The sequence below is a fragment of the Pristis pectinata genome, chromosome 35, assembly GCF_009764475.1.
Source record: "Pristis pectinata isolate sPriPec2 chromosome 35, sPriPec2.1.pri, whole genome shotgun sequence".
Lineage (NCBI taxonomy): Eukaryota > Metazoa > Chordata > Chondrichthyes > Rhinopristiformes > Pristidae > Pristis > Pristis pectinata.
The window spans coordinates 16575812-16588700 of NC_067439.1; the positions used below are offsets into that span (position 1 = coordinate 16575812).

The 12889-nt window shown below is 42.6% G+C and overlaps 1 protein-coding gene across 9 annotated transcripts in view; it reads left to right on the top strand.

Moving 5' to 3' along the window:
• LOC127586448 (ryanodine receptor 1-like) overlaps nt 1–12889 on the top strand; it is a 625703-nt gene that overhangs the window by 374319 nt on the left and 238495 nt on the right. For all 9 annotated transcript variants that reach the window (XM_052044410.1, XM_052044408.1, XM_052044411.1 and 6 more), the window contains 2 exons: nt 5014–5129; nt 6842–6909. In XM_052044410.1, coding sequence (XP_051900370.1) covers nt 5014–5129; nt 6842–6909 — 184 coding nt within the window. The remainder of the gene's footprint in view (nt 1–5013; nt 5130–6841; nt 6910–12889) is intronic.

Consider the following 12889-nt stretch of genomic DNA (forward strand, 5'->3'; position numbering starts at 1 on the left):
AGCGTCCTATGGACTCGGACCCCAAGATCCCTCTGATCTTCCACACTGCCAAGAGTCCTACCATTAAGACTATATTCTGCCATCATATTTGACCTACCAAAATGAACCACTTCACACTTATCTGGGTTGAACTGCATCTGCCACTTCTCAGCCCAACTTTGTGTCCTATCTATGTCCCTCTGTAACCTCTGACAGCCCTCCAAACTATCCACAACACCCCCAACCTTCGTGTCATCTGCATACTTACTAACCCACCCCTCCACTTCCTCATCCAGGTTGTTTCTAAAAATCACAAAGAGCAAGGGTCCCAGTACAGATCCCTGAGGTACACCACTGGTCACCGACCTCCACGCAAAATACAACCCTTCAACAACTTCTCTTTGCCTTCTGTGGGCCAGCCAGTTCTGGATCCACACTGCGATGTCCCCTTGGATCCCATGCCTCCTTACTTTCTCAATAAGCCTTGCATGGGGTACCTTATCAAATGCCTTGCTGAAATCCAAATACACTACATCTACTGATCTCCCTTCATCCTCAAAAAATTCAATCAGGCTCGTAAGGCAGGACCTGCCCTTGACAAAGCCATGCTGACTGTTCCTAATCATATTATAACTCTCCAAATGTTCATAAATCCTGCCTCTCGGGATCTTCTCCATTAGCTAACCAACCACTGAGGTAAGATTCACTGGTCTATAATTCCCTGGGCTATCCCTACTCCCTTTCTGGAATAAGGGAACAACATCCGCAACACTCCAATCTTCCAGAACCTCTCCCGTCTCCATCAACGTCAGAGTCTCCGCAATCTCTTCCCTCGCCTCTCACAGCAGCCTGGGGTACATTTCATCCGGTCCCGGCGACTTATCCAACTTGATGCTTTCCAAAAGTTTCAGCACCTCCTCTTTCCTAATATCTACATTCTCAAGCTTTTCAGCCCGCTGCAAGTCCCCACTACAATCCCCCAGATCTTTTTCCGTAGTGAATACTGACGTAAAGTATTCATAAGTACCTCTGCTATTTCTTCCGGATCCATACACACTTTCTCACTGCTGCACTTGATAGGCCCTATTCTTTTGCATCTCATCCTCTTGCTCTTCACATACTTGTAGAATGCCTTGGGGTTTTCCTTAATCCTGCCCACCAAGGCCTTCTCATGTCCCCTCCTGGCTCTCCTAATCTCCTTCTTAAGCTCCTTCCTATTAGCCTTATACTCTTCCAGATCTCTCACGTTACCTAGCTCTCTGTACTTTTTGTGAGCTTTTCTTTTCCTTTTGACTAGATTTATTATAGCCTTTGTACACCACGGTTCCTGTATCCTCTCGTGACTCCCCTGTCTCATTGGAACATGCCTGTGCAGAACTCCACACAAATATCCCCAGAATATTTGCCAATTTCTTCCGTACTTTTCCCTGAGGACATCTGTTCCCAATTTAATCTTCCAATTTCCTGCCTGAGAGCCTCATAATTCCCTTTACTCCAAGTAAACGCATTTCTAGTCTGTCTGTTCCTATCTCTCTCCAGTGCTAACATAAAGAAGATAGAATTATGATCACTATCACCAAAATGTTCACCCACTGAGAGATCTGAACCTGACCAGGTTCATTTCCCAATACCAAATCAAGCACAGCCTCTCCCCTTGTAGGCCTATCTACATATTGTGTCAAGAATCCTTCCTGAACACACTTAACAAACTCCACGCCATCTAAACCCCTCACTGTCTGGAGATGCCAATCCATGTTTGGGAAATTAAAATCCCCCATCACAACAACTCTGTTATTCTCAAACCTTTCTAGGATCTGATTCCCTATCTGCTCCTCAATATCCCTGTTACTATTGGGCAGCCTATAAAAAAACACGCAGTAAAGTTATTGACCCTTTCCTGTTCCTAACCTCCACCCACAGAGACTCCATAGACAATTCCTCCACGACGTCCACCTTTTCCGCAGCCGTGGCACTATCTCTGATCAACAGTGCCACTCCCCCACCCCTTTTGCCTCCCAGTCCTTTCTGAAACATCTAAAACCTGGCACTTGAAGCAATTATTCCAGTCCCTGAGCCATCCAAGTCTCCATAATGGCCACCACATCATAGCTCCAAGTATTGATCCAAACTCTAAGCTCATCCGCCTTGTTCACAATACTCCTTGTATTAAAATAGACACTTCTCAAACCTGTCCGAGCACATCCCTTCTCTATCACCTGCCTATCGTACCTACTACTAACTTTCTCTATTTGAGAGCTAAACACCTCTTCCCCAGTCTCTCCAATTTGGATCCCACCCCCCAACAATGCTAGTTTAAACTCTCCGCAGTAGCCTTAGCAAACCTCCCCGCCAGGATATTGGTCCTCCTGGGATTCAAGTGCAATCCGTCCTCTTTTAACAGGTCATACCTTCCCCAAAAGAGCCCCCAGTGATCCATAAATCTGAATCTCTGCTCTTTACTCCAATCCCTCAGCCACACATTTAACCTCCTCGTCATTCTTTTCCTATACCCACTGTCGCTTAGCACAGGCAGTAATCCGGAAATTACTACCTTTGAGGTCCTGCTTCTCAACTTCCTTCCTAATTCTCCATAGTCTTTTTTCAGGACCTCATTCCTTTCCCTACCTATGTCGTTGGTACCAATATGTACCATGACCTCTGCCTGTTCATGACCTCCCCCTTCAGGATATCTTGGACGCGATCTGGAACATCCTGGACCCTGGCACCTGGGAGGCAAACTACCTTCCGAGTTCCTTTCCTGCGTCCACAGGATCGCTTGTCTGCCCAGCTAACTATAGAGTCCCCTATCACTAGTGCCCTCCTCTCTCCTTCCCTACCCTTCTGAGCCACAGGGTCGGACTGTGTGCCAGAGACACTGCCACTGTTGCTTCCCCCAGGTAGGCTGTCTCCCCCAACAGTACTCAGGCAGGAGTACTTATTATCAAGGGGTACAGCCACAGGAGTACTCTCTAGTACCTAACTCTTTCTCTTCCCCCTCCTGACTGAGACCCACTTGCCTGATTCCCGTGGCCCCGGTGTGACTACCTGCCTATAACTCCTTTCTATCACCTCCTCATTCTCCCTGACCAGACGAAGGTCATCGAGCTGCATCTCCAGTTCCCTGACACGGAACCTCAGGAGCTGCAGCTCGACACACCTGGTGCAGCTGTAGCTTTCCCGGAGGCAGGGAGACTCCAGGAACTCACACATTCTGACACTGAGTACAGGAAACTGCACTCATACCCCTTCCTTAACTCAAGTCACCTACCTTTCCTCGCCCCTTTATGCCTAAGCCCCTTGAGCCAAACCCAAAACACTCTGCTCCGTCTCACTCAGCTGCCCGCTCCGACGCTGCCCGCTGGATATAGCGGTTTGCTTTTTAAACTGTCACGCGTCTGAGCAGTCCAGTCCCCACTATTCCCGATTAAAACTTATATAAAAACTTATAAAAAAGGACCTTATAAAACTAAACCTTATAATAAAAACCCTATAAAAAAAAAGAGAAAAACTTATCTGTCCCGAGGTCCCGACATCTGCCGAAGCGAAACCCACGAAACCAGGAAGACAATCACAAGAGTGCTGAAATGCACTGCATTACAGGATTGAATTTTTGTTGCAAATGCAGCCAGTAGTCATGGTCATAGAGAGATACAGCATGGAAACAGCCCCTTCAGCCCATCGAATCCGCACCAACCATCAACCACCCATTTACACTAATCCTACATTAATCCCACATTCTCATCAGTGATCCTCCGATTCTACCACTCACCTACAAACCAGGGGCAATTTGCAGCAGCAGTTAACCTACCAACCTGCGATTGTAGGGGGTATGGGAGCAAACCCCCATGCAAACTCCACACAGACAGCACTGTAGGTTAGGATTGAATCTGGGTCTCTGACGCTGAAAGGCTGCAGCTCTGTTAGCTGCACCACTGTGCCACCCAAAACAAGGATCAACACCAAAGCCATTGATGCTGATACTCAGCTGTCAGTTAAGTAAGCTACTGCTACTGAGCTTGGGGTAGGATCAACACTGACCATTTCACTTCACGTGGAGTCTGATGACAGGATGGGAAGATAAGCCCCAGTATCAGCCTCTTCGCATATCCCAAATTGGGGCAGGTTTGCAGAAACCCCAGATTTAACTTGGGTTGGAATGACAGCTGTTCCCCTTGGAATTATCACCACGTCCAGCTCTGATTGGCTCGATTAAGCAACAAATGATGAATAGATTCATAAGGAAGGAAAAAGTAGAGCAGGAGAGATAGCTTGTCAGAAATATGAAGAGATGGAATGAGTTTCCACAGAATTTTACAAAAAGAAAAGTTAACAGAGAGTTGGTCCTATGGAATAATAATGGAAAATAGGGGACAAAGCAGATGATTTAAACAGGCATTTTGCATCAGTTTTCGTTATAGAAGATACAAGTAACATCTCAGAAATAGTAGTAAATTTGGGGGTTGGAAAGGAGGGAGGAACTCAAGAAAATTATAATGACCAGGGCTCTGGCTGACAAGTCTACGGGTCCTAATGGACATTAGTATAATAGTCCCAAAAGAAGTGGCTAGTGAGACAGTAAATGCACTGGTTTTAACTTTCTGCATTCCCTTGATTGCATGGAGGTTCTATTAGATTGGAATGATAGCAAATATAACTCTTTTATTCAAAAAGGGAAACAGAAAGCTAGAAATTACAAGCCAGTCAGCTAAACATCTGTCCTTGGGAAAAGTATTCAAAACTGTTATATAATGAATCCAGTTTGCCAACCAACTGATATAATTAAATACATTATATATGGAGGAATTTGCAATAAACCATGCTGTGATATTTCTTTGTTCATAATTACATTGCCAATCAACATTGATTGCCACCAGATCAAAAGAAATTTTGACTCACTAGTGAAGAGCAGCCAATCTCAAAAGGTGGTCTCACTTTGGAGACAAAGATGGTAATTGTACTTGAAATACGTTTAAGGTATCAACAGTTAATATTTATAATGTCTATAAAGTAGCAATTATTTTTCATCTTTTATAGAGGTATGAAAGATATGGAATTGGACACATCATCAATCGAGAAGAGATTTGCCTATGGTTTTCTGAAGAAGTTGTTGCAGTGGTTGGACGTAGCACAGGAATTTGTTTTACATATAGGTATAAGTGGTGAAACTACTGAATCTATTTTTACATTTTATAACAAATGCTAATTTGGATAGTGTACACTCTGAAGTTCAATTTTCATCTCACACGTGGGGATCATGGGCTTAAAGATTTATCATCAGCCAGAGAGGAGTTAATCCCTTGAAATGAAAACTCTTAAACACTGTGAGAGTCTTTGTCTCCACCACCCTCTCAGTCAGTGCACTCCAAATTCCATCCATCCTCTGGGTGAACAAAATTATTCCTTATGTCCCCTCCAAATATCTTATCCCTTCCCTTAAATATAGCTACTCTGGTAATAGACATACAATATGTGCTGTGGGGAAAAGTTTACAACTATCCCCCTCGTAATTTTGTACTCCTCTATAAGGACCCCCTCAGCTTCTCCACTCCGAGGAAAACAAATTCAGCTTACCCAGTCTCTCCTCATTAGTGAGGCACCATCCCATGTAACGTCCTGATGAATCTTCTCTATATCCTCACTAGAGCAACTACATCCTTCATAATTATATGGGAAAGAGGAGAAATGTAACAGGGGAAATGTTGAAGTCAATTACAGATGTAAGTGTTGTAAATGAAAGTAACCATGGAAATTTGAGGAGAAAATGTTTAACTGATCCACCTGGAATTCTTCGGGAAGGTAACTGATGATAAATGGAGGAAATTCAATGGAAATATGAATGCAATTTGGAAAGTTTTTGATCAGGTACTACAGCATAGGAATTGTAGCACATGCACATTGGAGCACTTATGCACCAAAAGAACATGTGTTTTGTACATGCTTTAACACATTGATATCTGTTGCCAGAGATAGCCTTGTCCATTGCAAAACTGAACCAGGCATTTCCAGTTTCTAAACCCCTTACCTGTAACCATTACCTATATGGTTACATCAGCAACATGTACCACACTTATTTATGCTGATCCAACAGAAATTGGATCTAACGAGGAGCAAATCCTGCAGCAAATCAGCATTCAAATTTGAATTACTGCCACAATCATTTCTGTGGGCTGCAGTCTCCACCAAAGGTATCACTGATAAATATGGCAGCAACTCTGTATCATCAGGGCAAGATACTGTGATCATTGTCCCCGCAGCATTTTAGTGAAGCAGTAATGGTCCAAATCACCCTAATGATTCTTTAAAGGTATATTTCACCATTTTAGCAACTATTTTTTAGAAGCCCCTGATTGGGCTCTACGACTAAACACAACACCCATTAGCACCAAAATTGGGTGACATCTAATTCATAAGAAATTTAAGGAGATGGAACTGGATAAAGAATAACTCATTAGTTCTATGACGAAAAAGAATTGCATAAAAGATTCTTCTGCATCAGTAGTAGGCAGTTGTCATTGTATCCTATTGTGGAACCACTTCTGGCCATCATTTTTCGCTAATTTGGACAGGTATTAGAAATAAGCTTAAGTGTAAGAAATTTAATTAATGATTCAGAAAATGCTTCTTTACCTGGACGTTCAGGGTCATCGATGAAGGCAGGTGGTTACTAACTAGTACATTAGATTCATTGGTAGAAGGATACAAGGACAATGTGGATAAATATACTGAGAGCTACTTTCTCTCTGTATATTTAAACCAAATATAAAATATAAAACCAAATATGTTATTTTAGCCCTGCATTTTTGTTTTGTCAAAGAAAAATTTTGCACCAATCGATGTTGTCTTTCCTTCTTCAATAATATAGAGGCTGTTGTAAGCAGTGGAAGAGTTGAGAAATCCCCTCATGAACAGGAGATCAAGTTCTTTGTAAAGGTATGTGTGGGAGCTTTATTCATCGAAGTTAATTGCAACAGCAGTAGCAATGAGCAGAGGTGGATAATTTATGAACAATTGTACTATAGATTAAAATAATTGAATAAAAATAGGAATTGTTTTTATTCAAAGAAGGAAGTCTAGTTGTTTGTAGTTACAGGTGATGTGGAATTCATGAAAGCTTGAATGTATTAAAAAATGATCAGCAAAATATGTATCCAGGATTGTTTGGAATCTCAGGTTTTGCTAACACAGCGTAATCAGGCAGTGCTCATTTATGGAGATGCCAAGGTTTGTAGGACTAGATTTGTGCTGCAAGTTTCTGTTTTTGATTTGTTCATTATGGAACTACTGACCTAGAGTTATGACCTGACCTGACCTATATCATTAGCCTCATCCAAGCAGTGTAGTATTAACAGGAAAGGTAATGGGATTGTGCAAATACAAATGCGAATGTTGTATGAAGAAAGCAGAACCATGTTAGTATAATTTTTAGTGTCTCTTCAACAGTTAGAAATTGTTAAAAATAGAGCATAAATATTATTTAAACTTCATATTGTAAATCACACATCAGCTTCAATGGTACACAACCACACAAATGCTACGGACAAATAATCACTGTCAGATGCTGTGGCCAAATCATATCATCATGCAACAGTGTAGTGAGTAAATTTTGAACATAACTTTTGTCTATGTGGGAAGTCAGGGACGGCACATTTGTCCCTGATGACTACGTCTGTAAAAGGTGCATCCAGTTGCAGCTCCTGACAAACCGAGTTAGGGAACTGGAGCTGGAGCTGGATGAACTTCAGAGCATTTGTGAGGCAGAGGCAGAAATAGACCAGAGTTTCAGAGAGATAGTCACCCCTAAAAGTCATGAGGCAGGTAGCTGGGTGACTGCCAGGAAAGGGAAGGGCTATAGACAGAAAGAGCAGAGCACCCCTGTGGCCGTTCCCATCAACAATAAGTATACCGTTTTGGATGCTGTTGGTGGGGACGACCTACAAGTTGTAGTAGTCGCGTCTCTGGCACTGAGACTGGACCCTCAGCTGAGAAAGGAAGGAAAAGAGGAGAGCAATAGTGATAGGGAATTCAGTAGTTAGGGGGACAGATAGGAGATTCTGTGGGAGAGATCGAGAATCCCGGATGGTCTGTTGCCTCCCTGGTGCCAGGGTCCGCGGTATCTCGGATCGAATTCTCAACGTTCTCAGGAGGGAGGGTGAGCAGCCAGATGTCATGGTCCATTTAGAGACTAATGACGTGGATAGGAAGGAGGAAGACGTCCTGCAAAGAGAGTTTAGAGAATTAGGTGCAAAGTTGGACAGGACCTCCAAGGTTGCAATCTCAGGATTGCTACCCATGCCACGTGCTAGTGAGGCTAGAAATAGGAGGATAATGCAGCTAAATACGTGGCTAAGGAGATGGTGCAGGAGGGAGGGCTTCATGTTTCTGGATAATTGAGCTTCGTTCCAGGGAAGGTGGGACCTGTTCCAAAGGGACGGTTTGCACCTGAACTGAAGGGGGACTAACATACTTGGGGGTAGGTTTGCTAGTGCTGCTCCAGGGGGTTTAAACTAGATTTGCAGGGGGAGGGAACCAGAGTGTTAGAGCAGATAGTGAGGTGGAGGAGGAAGAAGGTCATGTGACGACTGCAAGTATAGACAGAAATCAAAGGTTTGTACATGATAGAAATGTTCTCAGGTGCAGCTATTTCAATGCAAGGAATATTGTAGGTAAAACAGATGACCTTAGGGTATGGATTGGCACATGGGATTACGACATCATTGCTATTAGTGAGACTTGGATGCAGGAAGGACAGGACTGGCAGCTTAATGTTCAGGGGTTCCGTTGTTTCAGACGTGATAGAGGGGGAGGGATGAAAGAGGGAGGAGTGGCATTACTAGTCAGGGAAAATATCACAGCTGTGCATAGACAGGACAGCCCGGAGGGCTCCTCTACAGAGGCCATATGGTAGAACTGAGGAACAGGAAAGGTGTGGCCACACTAATAGGGTTGTATTATAGACCGCCCAATAGTCAGAGAGAACTGGAGGAACAAATCTGTAGAGAGATAGCAGACCATTGTAAGAAACAGAAAGTTGTAATAGTAGGGGATTTTAACTTTCCACATATTGACTGGGACTCCCACACTGTAAAAGCACTGGATGGCTTGGAATTTGTCAAATGTGTTCAGGAAAGTTTTCTAAATCAATATATAGAGGTACCAACGAGAGAGAATGCAATACTTGATCTCCTATTAGGGAACCAGACAGGTCAGGTGACAGAATATGTATAGGTGAACATTTTGGGTTCAGTAACCATAATGTCATTAGTTTCAAGTTGGTTATGGATAAAGATAGGTCTGGTCCCTGAATTGAGGTTCTAAATTGGAGAAAGGCCAATTTTGTGGAAATGAGAAAGGATCTAGGAAGAGTGGATTGGGGTAAGTTGTTTTTTGGCAAGGATGTGTTCAGTAAGTGAAAGCCTTCAAAGGTGAAATTTTGAGAGTGCAGAGTTTTCATGTTCCTGCCAGGATTAAAGGCAAATTTAACAAGCATAGGGAACCTTAGTTTTCAAGGGATATTGGCGATCTGGTTAAGAAAAAGAGAGAGGTATATAGCAGGTATAGGCGACTAGGAACAAATGAGGTACTTGAAGAGTATAGAAAATGTAAGAAAATACTAAAGAAGGAAATCAGGAAGGCAAAAAGAAGACATGAGGTTGCTTTGGCAGATAATGTGAAGGTAAACCCGAAGGGTTTCTACAGGTATATTAAGAGTAAAAGTGGGACAAAATTGGTCCGCTAGAAGATCAGAGTGGTCGTCTATGTGTGAAGCCTCAAGAGATGGGGGAGATCTTAAACAGTTTTTTTACATCAGTATTTACTCAAGAAACTGGCATAGTGTATATGGAAGGAAGGGAAACAAGCAGTAGTGTCATGGAACATATAGAGATTAAAGAGGAGGAGGTGCTTACTGCATTACAGCGAATAAAGGTAGATAAATCCCCTGGGCCTGACCTTGAGAGAGACTAGTGTAGAAATTGCAGAGGCCCTGGCAGCTATATTTAAAATGCCCTTAGCCACGGGTGCGGTGCCGAAGGACTGGAGGGTAGCTCATGTTGTTCCATTGTTTAAAAAAGGATCTGAAAGTAAACCAGGTAATTACAGGCCGGTGAGCCTGACATCAGTAGTAGGTAAATTGTTGGAAGGTGTTCTGAGAAATCAGATATACAAGTATTTGAACAGCCAAGGGCTGATTAAGGATAGTCAGCATGGCTTTGTGCGTGGTAGATTGTGTATAATGAATCTTGTAGAGTTTTTCAAGGAGGTTACCAAGAAAGTAGATGAAGGAAAGGCTGCAGATGTTGTCTACATGGACTTTAGTAAGGCTTTTGACAAGGTCCCACATGGGAGGTTAGTTCAGAAGGTTCAGAAACTAGGTATCCATGGAAAGGTTGTAAACTGGATTCGAAATTGGCTGTATAGGAGAAGACAGAGAGTGGTAGTGGATGATTGTTTCTCAGACTGGAGGCCTGTGACTAATGGTGTGCCTCAGGGATCTGTGCTGGAACCATTGTTGTTTGTTGTCTATATCAATGACCTAGATGATAATGTAGTAAATTGGATCAGCATGTTTGCTGATGACACTAATATTGGAGGCATTGTGGACAGCAAGGAAGGCTTTCAACACTTGCAGAGGGATCTGGACCAACTGAAAAAATGGGCCAGAAAATGGCAGATGGTATTTAATGCAGACAAGTGTGAGGTGTTGCATTTTGGAAGGACAAATCAAGGTAGGACATACCCAGTAAATGGTAGGGCACTGAGGAGTGCAGAGAAACGAAGGGATCTGGGAGTTCAGATACATAATTTCCTGAAAGTGGTGTCACAGGTAGACAGGGTTGTAAAGAAGGCTTTTGGCATCCTGGCATTCATAAATCAAAGTACTGAGTGTAGGAGTTGGGATGTTATGGTGAGGTTGTATCAGACATTGGTGAGGCCAAATTTGGATTATTGTGTGCAGTTCTGGTCACCTAACTATAGGAAGCATATCAATAAGATTGAAGGAGTGCAGAGAAGATTTACTAGAATGTGGCCGGGTCTTCAGGAATTGAGTTACAGGGAAAGATTGAATAGGTTAGGACTTTATTCCTTGAAACGTAGAAGAATGAGGGGAGATTTGATAGAGGTTTACAAAATTATGAGGGGTATAGACGGAGTAAATGTGAGTAGGCTCTTTCCACCTAGATTAGGAGAGATAAGTACGAGAGGACATAGCTTTAGGGTGAAGGGGAAAGGTTTAGGGGGAACTTCTTCACTCAGAGATTGGTGGACTGTGGAATGAGCTGCCATCTGATGTGGTAAATGTGAGCTCACTCTTAAGTTTTAAGAATAAATTGGATAGATACATGGATGGGAGAGGTCTGGACGGTTATGGACTGGGTGCAGGTAAATGGGACTAGTGAAACAAAGTTTCGGCACAGACTAGAAGGTCCGATTGGCCTGTTTTCTGTGCTGTAGTGTTCTATGGTTCTAGCTATATCCATAGAACTTGGCTTTCATCTATTTTCAGTGTGCCAAACTGTCATTACATTTAGGTCACCTAGGTTTGCTGAAAAATTTTGCAATCTATAACTAATTATGTTTCTCACATATGGTGGATTTAAACTGATTAACCTGTTTTCAAAGGTATTAATAAAATTGCATTACCACTCTCAAAAATATCAAGGAATATTTTTTTAATCCAAAAAATCTTTTTGCATTTGCATTGTGAAGCAATAGTTGTGGTTCATGAAAAGTATTACTCTCATCAGTTGCAAATGATATCGAATGGAAGTGCTGTAGCTGTCGGATTCCCAATTGTAGCCAAAGTGAAATTTTTAAGCATGACCAGTAGATTTTTTTTGTGTGGAGTTAAATAATTTCGGAGTGTGTATGAGGGCAATGTAGCTACTGCAATGTATGTAGACTTCCAAAATACATTTGATATTTATCAGAGTTTAAGCCCAAAGGAAAGGAAGGGCGGTGACAATATGGACAAGAAATTGTCTTTGGGACGAAAACAATTTTGAGCTAGAAGAAAGCATGCAGTGGGTTCCCAAGGGTTGGTTTTAAAAATGTGCTTTCCTTGATACATATATTTATGACTTGATATGGAATATCAAGGAAAGGAATGGAAGATGGAATCTAACTTGTACAAGTACAAGGTGCTGCATTTTGGTCAGTTAAACCAGGCCAGAACTTACACAGTAAATGGCAGGGCCCTGGAAAGTGTTGTAGAACAGAGAGACCTAAGGGTACAGGTACATAATTCCCTGGAAGTGGCGACGCAGTTAGACAGGGTGGTGAAGGAGGCATTTGACACACTTGCCTTCATTGGTCAGGGCACTGAGCACAGCAGTTGAGATGTTATATTACAACTGTACAAATGGATGGTGAGACCACACTTGTGGATGGTGAGACCATACTTGAGTATTGTGCGTAGCTCTGATCATCCAGTTATAGGAAAGATGTCATTAAGCTGGAAAAGGGTGTGGAATAGATTCACGGGGATGTTACCAGGACTGGTGGGCTTGAGTTATAAGGAGAGGATGGATAGGCAGGGACTTTTTTTCCTTGGAGCTTAGGAGGTTGGCCTTATATAGGTAGATAAAATAATGAGTGGAGTAGATAAGGTGGATGATCACAGTCTTTTTTCCAGGGTAGGGGAGTCTAAAACTAGAGGGCATAGATTTAAGGCGAGAAGGAAAAAGTTTAAAAGGGGTAACTTTTTCACAGAGGGTAGTAGGTATATGAAACGAGCTGCCAGAGGAAGTGGTAGAGGCGGGTACAATTACAATGTTTAAAAGACATTTGGACAGGTACATGGATAGAAAAGGCACAGAGGGATATGGGCCAAAAAAAAGCAAATGGGACTACTCAGATAAACATCTTTGTCGGCATGGACGAGTTGGGCTGAAGGGTCTGTTTCCGTGCCGTA